At 39.9% G+C, this 17,178-nt stretch overlaps 1 protein-coding gene and 1 long non-coding RNA gene across 2 annotated transcripts in view; both read right to left on the reverse strand.

The window, feature by feature from the left end:
• Positions 1-6,455: 6,455 nt before the first annotated feature.
• Positions 6,456-17,178, reverse strand: part of LOC131216867 (condensin-1 complex subunit CAP-D2-like) — a 43,700-nt gene continuing 32,977 nt past the window's right edge. The window contains exon 3 of the mRNA XM_058211466.1: positions 6,456-6,583. Within this exon, the coding sequence (XP_058067449.1) occupies positions 6,491-6,583 (93 nt within the window). The 3' untranslated portion in view covers positions 6,456-6,490. The remainder of the gene's footprint in view (positions 6,584-17,178) is intronic.
• LOC131216869 (uncharacterized) lies at positions 8,464-10,018 on the reverse strand. Its single transcript, XR_009157072.1, has 3 exons — positions 9,147-10,018; positions 8,719-8,886; positions 8,464-8,625 (listed from the first exon to the last, which is right to left on the reverse strand). It is a non-coding gene; the product is annotated as an uncharacterized LOC131216869 (long non-coding RNA).

A 17,178-nucleotide genomic window follows, 5' to 3' on the forward strand; every position in this document is an offset into this window, starting at 1 on the left:
TGAGAAGCTCTGAGCTACAAAGTTAAGGAAGACGGCTTCAACTTGAAATTCAAGATATCAATATCATGGTTGATCAACCCATTTAGAAAAAAAAAAAAAAGGACATTCAGTTGTGTTAAAATCAACAATCCACTCAAGGAGAGGGGAAACCTCTTTTTTTTTAAAAAATAATAATAATAAGAAAAAGAAAAAATAGAAATGGTTGAGGCATACTGGAGCTGCTCACCGTTGTGCTCATCAAGCAATGATCCAAACTTTTTATCTGGAGGCTTTCGCTATAGGGGGGCTGTTTGGAAAAAAAATCTCATTCATCAGAGATCCCACTGTCCATATAGAGGTCATCTAGAAACAGTAGCCAAGAGGATCAGTTCCTAAATTTCCTTTATCATGGAAGTTGTATGGACATAGAGGATCTCTAGTTCGGGTGGGGTTTAGGTCAGTTGTCGATGCACATCTAGATGTGCAGTTGGAAATAGCACTTTTCGTGTAGGGAGGGATAGACGATAGAGATTAATTGGAAAGATATTGGGGTCATCCTGCATTGTGGTTGCAAAGGTCCTTGTCTCATTTATTGGACCTAGGATATCAGGTTGTATACCCGAGTTCATGTGGGGTCACGTTGGCAGACCTGGTTATAGTGGGTCAGGTCTAGTCAGGTAAATTTAATAGCAAAATTGTACATATCGACCATTCTAATAAAAGAACTAAGGGGTTTTATACCATATGCATATACAAGAGGCCATTTAAGAGCCTGTTTACACATCATGTGTCTCATCCGTTGGGTGGGCCCAACCATTTAAATGCTCTTAAAAACTAACTTGAGCCTATATCCGAAGACCCACTGGGTACTCGTTGAGTGCTTGAGAACCTAATTGGATCTGGTTTGAGTATTAAGAACTAGACTTGGACGATGGGTCTAACGAGTCCTTAAATGTCAATTGATTTAAAATGTCCCATACAATAAGTAGGGCTATCAAATGGTGTTGGGTTCTAAACTGTACCAAGGCTAACCAGGTTAGAGCCTTGTTGGGTTTGAATCCCGTTCAGGCCTAAGTCTAGTTCTTGAGGATCAAAACCTGAATTCAATTCAGGTACCCATGGGATCATGGGATCGTGGGATCTTTAGATCTAGGTTTTGAGTTAAGTTTGGGACAAATTAAGCATTTACGATGGTTGGGCCCATCAAATGCATGGATTACATTGCGCATCTGTTGCATGGTTTATAAACATTAAACAGGCTCTCTTACATGTCAGTGGTGTTGGAAACCTCAGTTCTTTAAGTTGAGAATTGTGTCCATACCAAACAAGACCTAACCCACCCAGGCTCAGTATCATTGGGCCTAGAGTCAGTGAAAGCGGACCAATGACTTCCTGTTGGAAGATACAATATGAAGTGGGGCACAACTTTGGTGGACCGTATCTTTAAGGGTGGACGATCCTATCCAATTGGTGCAACTTTTGATTCAGGTGCGTCACCCATGCTAGGTCTAAGGTGCACAAATCAGCCTCATCCATGATTCAGGCAGACCATACAATTTGAAACAGTGTACAAGGCAATGCACACCCTCTTCCTTTTGTGTGGCCCACCAGAATCACTGTTAGAGTGGTTTTTATATAATCATGATGGTGGGCCCATAAAAATCATGGGGATGTCTTTATTCCAACAATTTCCTTTAGTGTGGCCCACCTAAATCACATGTCAGCCTGATTTTTTTGACCTTGGTACTAAAGTGATGAGATTACATGTCTAATTGTCAGAGTAGATCTCATGCACACATCCAGGAGAGCCCCATAAAAAATCAAGGGTGGGCGGAAAGTGTTTTTAACAAGTCCAACCAGTGAGTTATGGTCCACACATTGGATAACTTTCAACCTATTAATCTAATGCAACATCCCACCCTTCCAAATAGGTTGGCCCCACAGCAAGGATAATCCTATTGAAAAATCTGCCCCATCTAATCATACAGTTGGCCAGACCATCAAAAACAACTTTTACTACTGATAAATAGCAAGATACAAGTGAGGTCCAATAAATTTGTAAATGCCACTGATTTTTGCATGAAGAATCATATGGTGATTACAGCCTATTTGGAGGGCTCCTTAAGATTAAAAGAAATCAACTTGACTTGTGATTTCTAGTGGGCTACACCAAAGGAAACATTTGGGATGGAGACGTCCATGCTTGTAATGTATAAAACCACTCCAATTCTATAAAAAAAAAAAAAAAAGAAGAAGAGGCATAGGGCACAAAAAAATAAGACCTATCTGGGATTTCGGTGGGCCACATAAAGGGAAGGGTAAGGATTGCTTGTACACTGTTTCCAATCATTTGATTTTGTACCTTGGATTTTACAAAGCACATGCCGGCCTTTCATTAGGGTTGTTAACAGGTAAGGCTCAAGGCAAACACATTTAAAATTTTGAATAAGTCTAACCGTCAGGCCTGGTCCAACAGCTAACCCCAGGCCTTGCTCATTAATAGTGCTACCTTTGATCATCAAACTAACTAGCACTACCTTCAATCATCAAACTGCCTATGGACCCCACATGAGCCTAGCACTACCTTCAATCATCAAACTTCATGTGGACCCCACACAATTAAGTGGCTTTGCCAAAATTGCCTGTGGCACCCTGTTGTAGAAAGTTCCCTACACGAAGCTAGGTGGGACCGTGGTGTTTATAAGAATTCATCTAGACTGATTATCCATTTTTCTAGATCATGTTAAGAAATGAACCAAAACGAGGTAGATTCAAAACTCTAAGTGGGCTACATGACAGGAAACTACGGGGATTGAATATCCACCATTGAAATATTCGTGGGGCGTTAAAACATTCACAGGGCCACAAAAGTTTTCGATTGGACTAATATATTTTTATGTTTTCAGTTCATCCCAATAGCAATGACCTTATGAACGATTTGGATGGGCACATAAGGTCATTCCTATTAAAAACTTTTTGTGAGGCCACAAGTTTTGGATATATGTGTTTTCTCTTCATCCAGGTGCGACTTTATCAACAGGTTGTTCGCAGGTAAACATTACACTGAACCCCAGTAAGATTTTAATCGACCATTGTTTCCTGTGATGTGGTCCCAGTCTTGTTGGTCCTCAGTCAGGGTATACCAACTACGTCTCTAGTTCCGAGTCTCAAATAAACCAAAACGAGGCAGATTCAAAACCTCTAACTGGGCTACATGACAGGAAACTGCGGGGATTGAATATCCACCATTGAAATATTCGTGGGGCGTTAAAACATTATAGGGCCACAAAAGTTTTGGATTGGACTAATATATTTTTATGTTTTCAGTTCATCCCAATAGCAATGACCTTATGAACGATTTGGATGGGCACATAAGGTCATTGCTATTAAAAACTTTTTGTGAGGCCACAAAAGTTTTGGATATATTTGTGTTTTCTCTTCATTCAGGTGTGACTTTATCAACAGGTTGTTCGCGGGTAAACATTACAGTGAGCCCTAGTATGATTTTAATCGACCATTGTTTCCTGTGATGTGGTCCCAGTCTTGTTGGCCCTCGGTCAGGGTATACCAACTACATCTCTAGTTCTGGGTCTCAGCCAAGCCGTGCCCATCAGCATCCACCCGTGGTGTGGGTAGGGATGTCAACCGACTAGGGCTGGGCCGCCAAGCTCTTTTCAAGCCCAAGGCCTCATTGTTAAACGAAGGCCCGGGCCCCACCAACTTCATACGTGTATATGGGTGTCCCCCAAAAAGATCTCAAAATGGGTGATTTTGATTTATGACCCTTTTATATCGGGTTGAGGGGTGCCTGTATTGGACCCATTGAAGAATCCAGTTAGAGTTTTGGATGTATACCTGACCCATTAAAATTAGGGTCCGGTCTACGTTGGGTTGAAATCTAAAGCGGCTGACCCATTTAATCGGTTGATACTAGCCCCCAACCCAAATATGATCTGTTTATCACATGGATCATGTTAGGGTGGGTTGGTAGGGTTGTCAATGGGCAGCCGATGAACCCGACCCGATTTTAACAAGTTCAAGTTCAATAAATTGGACCCATTAAGATTTCAAGGACAAGAGTACCCGATGAACCCAACCCAATTTTAACAAGTTCAAGTTCAATAAATTGGACCCATTAAGAAATCTTCAGGTCTAGACAATGGACTTACCAATACTTTTCTTTATTTTGTTTCGGATTTTGAGTCGGGTCATCTAGCCCAACTCATTAATAACCTATGCGAGTGGGTAGGGTTCAAGTCAAGCTTGACCCATTTAAGTAAATGGCCATGTCTAGCCAGAACCCAACCTCCTACTCAATAGAATAGTCTGAATCTACGTCAAAAGCAGGTTGGGTCAATTGACCCGAAGGCCAGCCCGACCTAGCGTACATCTGGCCTAGGCCCATCAGCGGGTCTAGTTAAGGTCCAAGCCCAACTCATTCAAGTTGGGAACTCGAAACCCACAGGCCAATCTGGCCTCTTCATTGCCCTAATATAAGGTAAGTAGTAAGCAAAGTTCAAAAGAAAATGCTTTCCTTATCTTCATGGATTATTTCATACCTCGTTGTCTTCATGCTCTTTAGTAACCCCACACTAGAAAAAAGAAAAGAAAACAAAAGAAAGTTAAGTATGCAATAATAAGAACAAGAACATATGTTGGTAACTCAGCAAGTTGGCATGTAGTGCATTAACAAAGAAAAAAAATGCCCTCATTATTGTGTTTTGACTTAGCAACTCCAACTGACTCATTTGGTCCTGATTCCAGATGAAACTTGGATGAGTGACTTGGGTAAGTCATCAATCCCTGGTCCCCATCCCTCATCAATCAAAAGTAAAAATCACATTTAGTAGTAAAAATGAACATATGTTACCATTATTCCCTTGGATGAAAGCATCGCCATGTTTATTTTTCAGCCGTCCATTGGCATATTCTTTAGTTTGCTCATATGTCCATACCGACAAGCTAGAATACCTGCACAATGATAAAGGCACACCAAAAGGACCACTCTTGGCAAGTGATACCAAGAACATACATTGGTAATTTGGCAAGCTAGCATGTTTCTGATGTAGAGAACTACATCAACAGAGAAAAAAAAAAAATCCCCTCATCATTGTATTTTGACTTAGCAACTCCAATTGACTCATTTGGTCCTGATTCTAGACAAGACTTGGATGAGTCGCATGTGAATTGGGCAAGTCATCAATCATATTATTTTTTGGTACACTACCTGATGAATGAGCCAAATTTTTTACCTTGGTTGTTCAATAGTTATTACACTTTTTGAATGTCCACATAAGAAAAAAGGGAAAAAAAAAGGGTTGTGCACTCCGGTGTGGGTGGATCCGCATGCATCATACACATAGTAACACTGACAATCTCAGTCATGGAGTGATCCGGGGTTTTATAATTTATTCTCTCTCTCTGTGTCAGGTTCCAAGCTTGACAGGAAGACTCTTAGGAGGGAGTAGAAAGTCTCTCTCTCTCTCTGTTAGGTTCCAAGCTTGACATGAAGACTGTTAGGTTCCAAGCATAATCCATATGGTCTATCAGGCTCTACCTCAAATCAACATGTGATCTATCACACTCTGTCCTAAAATCGGTGGTGGGATACATGACTAGCTCAAGCATAATCCATATGGTCTATCAGGCTCTACCTCAAATCAACATGTGACCTATCACACTCTGTCCTAAAATCGGTGGTGGGATACATGACTAGCTCGACTTGCCTTTGAGTTGTGCATAGAACTACTAGCTTGGCCCGAAGTTTCTTTTGGCCAGGCTTTGCTTTGCCCATGGGTAGGGTAGAGATTCGTAACGACACCGATTGCGTCAGGATCGAAGAAAGCACAACATTTTCCACAGCACGGATCTTATGTGAGCCCCATAATGTATGTGTTAGATTCACACCGCCCATCCATGTTTCCAAATCATTTTATTGCATGGCATAAAAAATGAGACAAATTTGTAGGTCAAGTGGACCACACCCCTTTGAAAACTTCTTGGGACCACAAAAAGGCTCAGATCAATTGTTTCTTTGGTGTGGCCCACCTTAATCACAAGTTAGCTTGAAAGGCCTATGAAGGACGATGTGTATCTAACACGTACATTATGGGGCTCACTTAATGAAAGGTTTCGATGATGTATACAATATATAGTACAATGGGTCTCTTATAGAAACCAAGGACAAGCTAAATGACAACCATACAAGGTGATCCAATTGTTTTCTTTGGAGTGGCCCACCTGAATCACAAGTCAGCCTGATTTTTTGGCCCTGGGCCTAAACTAGGATTAGGCATCTAATGATGGGAGTGGATTTTGCATACACATCATGGTGGACCCTACCAAAATTCAAGTCTCCAACCATAAAGATTGTTTAGAAAGAAGGGAATTGTACGCACAACTCTTGATTTTGATGGGTCCCACCATGATGGTCATGTAAGATCCACTCAGACCATTAGATATTTAGTCCCATATTAAAAACTCACAACAATTGGATGGTCGAAGCCTTGAATCACTGGGATTTTTGGCAGAGTTGAGCCACACCATGGCCCACTAGATGAACAGTCTTGATCAGCCCATGTTTGCCACTTGCACCATGCAGTCCCTGTGCATCGCACCACATACAAGCATTCTTCAAGGAAAATATGACTGAACTCGGATCATGTGTTGCATGCGTGCAACCAAATTGGTTTCAAAAATGGGTGGTTGCAGGCACGACACATGCATGCCTCTATTGTGCATGTGCAGGCACATGCATGCCTGTGACGGAATGTGGTTGTGCATACCTCTCTTGTGCATGTTAGAAGTGTTCCATAGCAAAGGAGAAAAGATCACCATTTTCTTCCCCACACTGTTAAAAACAAAGTTGAGCAGAATCTATGACTCTAAAGGAACACTACAATCCAAGGATAAAAATTAAGCAGAATCTATGGCTCTAAAGGAAGACTGGTAATACTGTTAAAAACAAAGTTGATAAGGGAATAAAACCAAACTGCATTGTATCCGTAGAATATTACTGAAAGGCCTCTTTTGTGTCATGCTTGCAATTCAAGATGAAAATATCCTTCACATTCTCAAGTTCAAAGTACTCGAGAAGAATTGTAAAAAGAAAAACCATTCTATCCACGTCTATTTGCCAGAGAACCTCTTCACTGTCAGTGTGCATTATGGACAAAATAAACTACTCACCAGGGTAGGACATCCATACCAAAGTTGCATAAAGATCAGCTACACACGTTAATCTTAAAAGTTTCATAACCAGAAATGCCTGTATTGATTGATCTACAAACAAGCATACTGACCATAAAACTGAAAATAAAATCAGTTTACCCAAAATAAAATATACATTAGTTACCATTATTGTGTCAGTTTATGTTAGAGACTCAATTTACATCAAACAGAATCAGCATAATAGATCATCACAATCCATACAATTGAAAGCTTAACCAAGTAATACAACTGTTAATAAATTTCAGTGTGTCTATCTTTTGAATCTATCTTTTGATTTTGAAAATATAATTATGTATCGCCATGTCTATTTTTCAGCCGTCCATTGACATATTCTTTATTTGCTCATATATCCATACCGACAAGCTAGAATACTTGCACAATGATAAAGGCACACCAAAAGCACAACTCTTTGCAAGTGATACCAAGAACATACATTGGTAATTTGGCAAGCTAGCATGTTTCTGATGTAGTGAACTGCATGCATATCTAAGCACTAGTTCTTTTATTTATAGTTCTTGCATTAAACATCGCGGTGGACCCTAGGGAGGTTTCAAGAGTAGGCAGTTCCCTACCCACTATTTCATTTCGTGCAGCCCACTTGAGTTTCGGATATGCTTCATTTTTTGTCTCATGTCCTAAATATGGAAAAACGAGTGGACAGGGTGGATTTCTCATAAACATCATGTTGGGCCCCATCTAGCTTCCCATTGCAGGAGCTTCCTGTAAAGGCTTTCGAAAGAAATCCATTTGCAAGGTGGATTTCCTAACAGGACACCTCCGTGGGTACCGTGTTGATGTAACAAAGTTCTGTGGGCCCCACCATAATGTATGTGTTAGATCCATACCGTTCATATTTTTTTAGGTCATGAGCCCAAAAATGTAGTAGACCCAAAGTTAAAGTAGACATCACCACAGAAATCATTGGAGATTGATCGCATATAATTGAAAACTTCTAGGGGGCCATGAAAGTAATGGATCAAGCTGATATCTGTGTTTTCCCTTCATCCTGGTCGGTGTGACCTTATGAACAGGTTGGATGGCAAGAAAACATCATGATGTGCCCTAGGAAGGTATTGTCCCCACACTTTATGTGGTGTGGAACCCAGCCTGAAACAACTTATTCACATTAATAAAAGCATAAGGTGTAGAAAAACTATTGAAATGAACAAAATTATGTTAGAGGTACATAACTAGTACGTATAAAATGTAAAAACAAAGGCGTTTTTAAATGGGTCTAAGGATGAAACCTGGTAATCACAGATACCAACAGAAACGGAGATGACAACAAAAATAGAGAGTGTAGGATCTGACACCTTGCCTCTCTGAGTTCTCTGGACCTCATAACCCTTTTCCCATTCTCTATTGACTTGTGAAAAGAAATGACCCAAAGACGACCACAATGCCATAGGAGGTAACCTGTATAAGTTGTTCAATTTTGTTAGGCATGTAGTGACTGGAATATGAAGAAGAAAGATTTATAACTACAATGAAGAGAGTAAAGAAGCTAACATGGTGTCAACTTGAAAGAGTGAGAACAGTCTCAACTGCTGACTTCCTTAAATGTGGGTGGACAACTGCAGCTCTGGCAACAAAACCACCCATAGAATAGCAGATAGAAGCTACACTTCAGGCAAGTTTCCAACACTTAGCACCTTCCATGGATCAAGAATCACATGACTCTTGATATTGATCCAAAATCTTCACACATACAAGCAGGATCAGACAACATACTTACAGTATGCATCAGAAGTGCAGAGAAAGAGAACAAAATACATGAACAGATTAGTGGAAGAAAATCTGCAACATGTACACGAGTAGATATTGATGTGGAGTGCATGCCTCCAATAATATAAGAGTCCAATACTTATACGCAAAATTGTGCTCCAATAACATAAGATATTGATAGGCAAGTAAATTTCTTGTCCATGTTTAATAACATATATAATGCCATTACATTCCTCATGTAGCGTATTCATATGATAATCCAAACCGTTCTTACATCGTGGACAATCATGAACTGATCATGGGACTAGATTTTAGGTGATTGGACAATCGTAGTTATTAAAAATGATCTGCACATCATCATATACCTCACATATGGTGTAAACAAGGATAAATTTTCCATCCACCCAAGTGTGGACTAGATCTCCTTCCTGTATAGGTGCATGCTCGTGATATAGTAGTGGCAGTTTCTGACAGTTTCCTAGATTCACAGCAGAGCTTGCATATATCATAACAGTCCATGTTAGCCAGGATACCACCAGCCAGTGCAAATACTACAAGAGTTGTGCTAAGAAGGAAGACTTCTCTCTAAGAAAATTCAGTCCCTTGCTTACAAATACAAATGGATAGCTGACATGATAGAGCCTCTGGAAGTAGATATTGCAGAGTAGATAAAATTATGTAGAAAGATGAATCCAAATAAGCTACAAGAAGTTCATGACATATTGGAATAAGAAACAGTTTGGATAAAGAAGTTGAAGAAAAAAATTCCTTTTTAATTAAATCATATGAGCATGATGCTACATTAGGGTGCAATTCGGGCGGATTGAGTTGGGTCGAACGCAAGCTGGGCCCATTCATACTTGAAAGGATCCAATCCGCAACCTGACCCGACCAGAATTCTAACCCAAGGTGCCCAGCCTGAACCCAACTCAATTCGGCCTAATTGAATGCGAAATTCAACCCTTCCAATGGGTTGGCCTCACCATAAGGATCAACTAGTGCAAAATATTAAACCAGAAGGGCTACAACATAGAACAATGGATTAAAACTCACAACAATTAGATGGTCGAAGCCTTGACTCACTGAGATTTTTGGCAGAGCTGGATCTCAACGGCAGAGTTGATCCACACCATGCCCCACTAGATGAACAGTCTTGATTAGCCCATATTTGCCACTTGCCCCATGCAGTCCCTGTGCATTACACCACATACAAGCATTCTTCAAGGAAAATACGACTGAACTCGGATCATGTGTTGTGTGTGTACAACCAAATTGGTTTAAAAAATCGGTGGTTGCAGGCACGACACATGCATGCCTCTCTTGTGCATGTGCAGGCATGTGCATGCCTGTGACGGAATGTGGTTGTGCATACCTCTCTTATGCATGTTAGGAAGTGTTCCATAGCAAAGGAGAAAAGATCACCATTTTCTTCCCCACACTGCTTGTTAAAAACAAAGTTGAGTAGAATCTATGACTCTAAAGGACGACTGGAATACAAGAATAAAAATTAAGCAGAATCTATGACTCTAAAGGAAGACTGGAAATACTGTTAAAAACAAAGTCAATAAGGGAATACAACCAAACTGCATTGTATCCGTAGAATATTACTGAAAGGCCAATTTCATTGTGCTGGAAACAGCCACATTGGTTGTAAAAATCAAAACAACTTATTAGGAAAGATCTGAAAACATAATCATGCACTCACCGGTAAACATATTAAGCTCTTTTTGCGTCATGCTTGCAATTCAAGATGCAAATATCATTCACATTCTCAAGTTCAAAGTACTGGAGAAGATTTGTAAAAAGAAAAACCAACCTAAAGAAAATATGATAATTCATTCTTAACTTGCACCAAACAAGCCTTGGACTTTCCCTAAACAAAATTTTTAGGGATTGAAATAACCAAAATAGCCTTTACCTATTTTATCTAAATAGGTGGAGTCAATCATTGTGAGGCATACCATATGTCATTCAACCCATCCACCATGTTGATTAGACGCCAAAAAAAAGGCATTTTTTTATGAGTGACTTCTTAATCCAACTAGTGTCCTTATCCAAGCCTAACTTCATCTTCAAGTAAGAGTCCGACTGTTCTTATTTGTCTTGATCCTAATTAAAGATCGATGGTTATTACTTTGATTCCACGGCTAATCAACCCTTGTGTAAAGTGGTGTGTGATTTTGCCTATTGAAGATAGTCCAATAAAAGTAAGTTGTGTGCACATTCATGTGACCTTACCCCATCGTCTAGGACAAAGCAAAACCTGAAAATGATCACGGGAAGGAGTGAAGTGATAAGAGGCAAGGCAGGATTTCAAATTTGAATAGGGGATGTAGACTGACTTTTTGGTCGAGAGAACATATTATAGGCAATAAGAGCCGGTCAACCAACACCAGATGTTAAGCCACTTCGAGGGGTTGGGCAAGCTTGGCCCCTAATAAATCCACTTTGAAGAAAAAAAAAAAGATCTATATATTGAAGTTCGGGCCGAAGGCTTTGACTGGAAAAGCCATGTTGTTTATGTAATTTTGTTGGTTTAGGAGTAGCTCCCATGCTTCGGTTGTCACCACTGCAAAATACGACGACCTAATGAAGAGAGCTATAAGCCAGGGCCGCCCGAATTGCACTATAGTGCACCCTACTAGATTAGGGCTCCATTTTTCAGCAGATATGACATCCTCTTATTAGTGATAGCGTGCATCGGAACTCGCTAATAGGAAAGGAGAGAAAAACAAAGTAATGCCAACAACGGAGTCAATCCGTTATTCATTAACAGACGAAGCTCTCGTTCAGTCATTAAGCATCACTAGCTTACCCCTATAAGGGCGGGATGAATATTGAAAGGAATGGTTGGGCGTGGGCTTAATAGTGAACATAGAATTGAGGGTTTCAGGAGTCTCCAGATGAGAGGATTAAAAATAAAATAAAATTCTCCTATTACACCACGTGCATCGAGTAATCCACGGGAAGGGGAATCAAACTTGTGTATGTGGGGAGCAAACCCACAACCAAAGTCGTTCACCCAAACTCAAGAAGGGTAATCCACGGGAAGAGGAATCGAACTCGTGTCTATGTGGAGGAAACCTACGACCAAAGCCATTCTCCCAAACTCATGTCTATGGGGAGGAAACCCACGACTAAAGCCATTCTCCCGAACTCATGTCTGTGGAGAGCAAACTCACGACCAAAGACGTTCTCCCGAACTCGTGACCGGTAACCTACGGAGAGGGGAAATGAACTCGTGTCTGTGGGGAGCAAACCCAAGACCAGAGCCATCCACCCAAACTCGTGACGGGTTTTGGGAAAGTTTTTTTTTTTTTTTTTTAATTTTTAAAGATAGGGTGTCCCCGACCATTCCCTGCAGATGCACGCAATCACTCGCTAACCACGAGCATCTAAAAATCCACAGGGAGGAAATTGAACTCAGTCGTTAAGCATCATGAGCATACACCTATAAGGGTGGGATTAAGCTTGAAAGGAATGGACAGGCGTAAACTTAATAGTGAACACTGAAATTAAAAGTTTAAATTTCAGGAATATCCAAATGTGAGGATTAAAAACAAAAACTTTCCCTAATTCACAGCGTGTAGAACAGGGTAACGAGTCGAGTCAGACCAAGTAAGGGTTGAAGGGCTGATCCGACTCGACCTGATTTTGAAAGACCTGACCTGAACTTGACCCAACTAGGTACCAAGTCCAGCATGCTTGACCCGATCTGAGTCCGAGTCTGGCCTGGACTAACCCAGACTAAGGCCGACCCGGTCATAGGTACGAAGTTGGGTCGAGTCAACACCAAGTCGGGTCAGGTGTGGCGGGTCTCCACATGTGAGGATTATGTAAATTGAAAAAAAAAAAACTTCCCCATTTACACCACGTGCATCGAATAATCTACAGGGAGGGGAATCGAACTCATGTCTGTGGGGAGCAAACCCACGACCAAAGTCGTTCGCACTAACTCGTGATAGGTAATCCACGAGGAAGGGAATCACACTCGCCTCTATGGGGAGCTAACCCACAACCAAAGTCATTTGCCCAAACTCATAACCGGTTTTGGGAAGGATTTTTTTTATAAAGACAGGGTGTCCCTGTCCATTTAAGGCAAGACCATTCTATGCAGATGCACGCATTCACCAGCCAACCATGTGCATATAAAAATCCACGGAGAGGGAATCGAACTTAGTCGTTAAGCGTCATGAGCATACGCCTATTGAATGTTAAAATTTCAGGAATATTCAAACGTGAGGATTAAAAATAAAAACTTTCCCTGATACACAACGTGTAGAACATGGCAATGAGTCGAGTCGGACCAAGTTAGGGTTGAACCGACTCGACCCAGTTTTGAAATAGTCCTGACCCAAACTTGACCCAACTCGGTACCAAGCCCAGCATGCTTGACCCAATCTAAGTCCGGGTCTGGCCTGGACAAACCCAAACTTAGTCCGACTCGGTCGCAAGTACCGAGTTGGGTCGAGTCAGCCCCGAGTCGAGTCGTGTGGGGTGAGTTTACAGACGTGAGGATTATAAAATAAATAAATAAATAAAAACTTCCCCTGTTACACCACGTGCATCGAGTAATCCACGGGGAGGGGAATCGAACTTGTGTCTGTGGGGAGTAAACCCATGACCAAAGTCGTTCACCCAAACTCATAACAGGTAATCCACATGGAGGGGAATAAAACTCATGTTTGTGGGGAGCAAACCCACGACCAAAGTCATTCACCCCAACTCCTGATAGGTAATCCACGAGGAGGGGAATCACACTCGCATCTATGGGAAGAAAACCCACGACCAAATCCATTCGCCTAAACTCGTGATGAGTTTTGGGAAGTGAAACCTAACATCTATCTAAGATCCAAGTAAAATGAAAAAAAAAGGATTGGGGTAGGCTCATCCTTGAGCATGTATTTGACTATCCTTCTATTGGAGGTGAATGATATTTAGAATATAGTGAAGTTGTGTATTGTGTGCTTAGGGTGTAATTAGTTATATGTGTAAACTGTCAAACCCTATTAAGATCAAGAGTATCCCAAAATAAGAAAGACCCTTAACATGAAGATTAGTTTGCCTCGAACAAAAATATCATTCATAAGTGGTACCCTTAACATGAAGATTAGTTTGCCTTAAACAAAAATATCATTCATAAGTGGTATTTTCAAATAATCTATTTTTTAGAGATCAAGAAGTTAATCTATATATAGAGTTTCATTAATTGATAAAAGGTGGTTCCAACAAAAATTTTGGGGCATTTACTTTTCACATACAAGGAGATCTTGCTCAAAAAACATCTTTAGTTTAGATTCTTCATACTTTTTTACTTTTTTACATTTCTTCTTTTTTATGTCCTTCCAACTTGTTTTTCCTTTTGTATTTTTTGTCTAAGTAAAGCTTAAAACCAACAACAGAATTTAGCTATGGCTCATTTCAAATTGCCTTCTTTCTTTTTTTCTTTTTTTCTTTTTTTTTTTCTCTTTTTAAGAGAGCTTCATTAAAAGCCCACAAAATGAGCAAAAGAAAACAACCCACCTATACAATTGAAAAACATATGAGAGATTAGCGGGATTAACTAACTTTACATAAGAAGCCCAACCCAAAAAAATACATTTAATTTCCCTAACAACCACATCCTATTTTGAAAACATCTCCTATGAAAAATCAATCTCCACAAAGCTTTCCCCACTTTTCCCACCCCTCCTAAATGCCAAGAGCACAGAAGGTCCACAACAGAATTCAGCTTTGCCTAATCTTGTATGGAAAGCATTGAGAAAGTAGTCTCACATCTTTCAAGCTAACATGGAATGAAGGAAGAGGTGATTAATTGACTCTGCATCTCCCATACACATTATAGATATGTTAGGAAGGACAAGGGATCTTTCTTTGCAAATTATTGATTGTCAATACCCTCTTTCTTCCCACAAGTCAACCGAACCTCATCGCCCATGGTGGAGCTCTGTATGACCATATGAATAAGAATAGATGTGGTAAATGATCATCTTCCCCATAGTTTCTTTCCCATTAACAATTAAAGGGCATTATCATTGTACATATTGTATCACCTATTGGAATTTTTGGTAGACCTCGTTGATATATTCATGTATATCTTCATACATCACATTCATTGAAATTAACCTCCATTTAAAAACATCCAACACAATGAACAATTAAAAGGCACTATCATTGTACATCATGCATCACCGAAAATGACCTCAATGATGTTTACAACATAGATCACTAAAAGCAACCCCAATCATATGAAGCATTGGGTCACTAAGTATAAGCCCAATCATATTAACGGTTCAAATCAATTGAAATGGCCCAAGCATGTCAAAGGTCTGCATCACCGGAAACCAGCAAATCATATGAAGGGTTTGGATCAACCGTGGTAGGGTTTATTAACAATTTGGATCATCAAATATAGACTAGCTAGATGAACAATGAGTCAAGAAAAGTAACTACGCTCCACACTTAACTATAAAAGATCAAAATATTATATGTCATGATTGCTTCACTAACAATTTTTGTCCTTACCACATCCAATGAGAGCTATCAATAATCAATGGAATTGATTGGTGAACACAAGCCTCAACATATATTGGTTCATATCATTAAAATGGCCTCAATCAGATGAAGGGCTTAGATGACAAAAAATGCCACAATAATATAAAGGGTTCCGGTCATCGAATGAGCTGAATCATATGAATAGTTCGGATCCATTGAAATGACCCAAGCACGTCAAAGGTTTCGATCCATTGAAATGGCGCAGGCATGTCAAAGGTTTGGATCACTAGAAATGGGCCAAACCATATGAACAGTTTGGATCACTAGAAATTAATGGTTTGGATAACTATGAACCAACCTCAATAATATGAATAAGATGGATCAACTAGACATATTAGCATGTGTCATGGAAGGCAACTTCAATCATATAATGGGTTTGCATCACTAAAAGCAGCCCAAATCATATGGTGTATTTGGATCATCGAATGAACCTAATCATATGAGCAGCTTGGATCCGCAAAAATGGCCAAAGCAGGTCAAAGGTTTCAATCCATTGAAATGGCCCAAGTGCGTAAAAGGTTTGGATCACTAGAAATGGGCCAAATCATATGAACAGTTTGGATCATTTGTACAACTACAAAGGGTCCTACAAATTTTACAGCATGGATCAACTTAGCATATCCATTGCCATGTATCATGAAAACCAACTTTAATCATATGATGAGTTTGGATCATGAAACGAAGCTTCAATCGTATGAGTTTGGATCGCCGAATGAGCCAAATCATATGAACAATTTGGATCCACTTAATGGCCCAAGCATGTAAATGTTTTTTATTTATCGAAATGGCCCATGTCATAGGTTTGGATCACTAGAAATGGGCCAAATCATATGAATTTGGATCGTTGTAAAAAGAAACATGACCATTTGAATTGTGTGTAGAGCTTAAGAGGATCCTACTAAATTAATGATGGGGATCACTGAGAACTAACTTCAAATATTATGACTAGATGGATCAACTTAAACATATCCATTGGGATGGGTCATGGAAAGAAGCTTCAATCAGATGATGAGTTTAGATCACTAGCAGTAGCACTAATCATATGATGCATTTGGATAGCTGAATGGGCCAAATCATATATCAAGTTCAAATCCACTGAAATTGCCCAAGTACGTAAAAGGTTTTGATCCATTGAAATGGCCCAACCATGTCAAAGGTTTGGATCACTAGAAATGGGCCGAATCATATGAACAGTTTAGATCATTTGTAAACCTAAAGAGGGTCCCAAAAAATTTAGCGCATGGATCAACTTAACATATCAATTACCATGTATCATGAAAAGAAGCTCTAATCATATGATGAGTTTGGATCATGAAAAGGAGCTTTATCGTATGATGAGTTTGGATCGCCGAATGAGCCGAATCCTATGGACAATTTGGATCCACTAATGGCTCAAGCATGTCAAAGTTTTTTACCCATCGTAATTGCCCACGTAAAAGGTTTCGATCAACTATAAATGGGCCAAATCATATGAATTCGGATCACTGTAAAAAGAAACATGATTCTTTGAATTGTGTATAGAACTGAAGAGGGTCCTACCAAATTAACGATGTGGATCATCGAGAACCAAACTCAAATATTATGAATAGATGGATCAACTTAACATATCCATTGGAATGGGTCATGGAAAGAGGCTTCAATCATATGACGATTTTAGATTACTAACAGCAGCACGAATCATATAAGAAT

Source organism: Magnolia sinica, chromosome 10, assembly GCF_029962835.1.
Source record: "Magnolia sinica isolate HGM2019 chromosome 10, MsV1, whole genome shotgun sequence".
Classification (NCBI taxonomy): domain Eukaryota; kingdom Viridiplantae; phylum Streptophyta; class Magnoliopsida; order Magnoliales; family Magnoliaceae; genus Magnolia; species Magnolia sinica.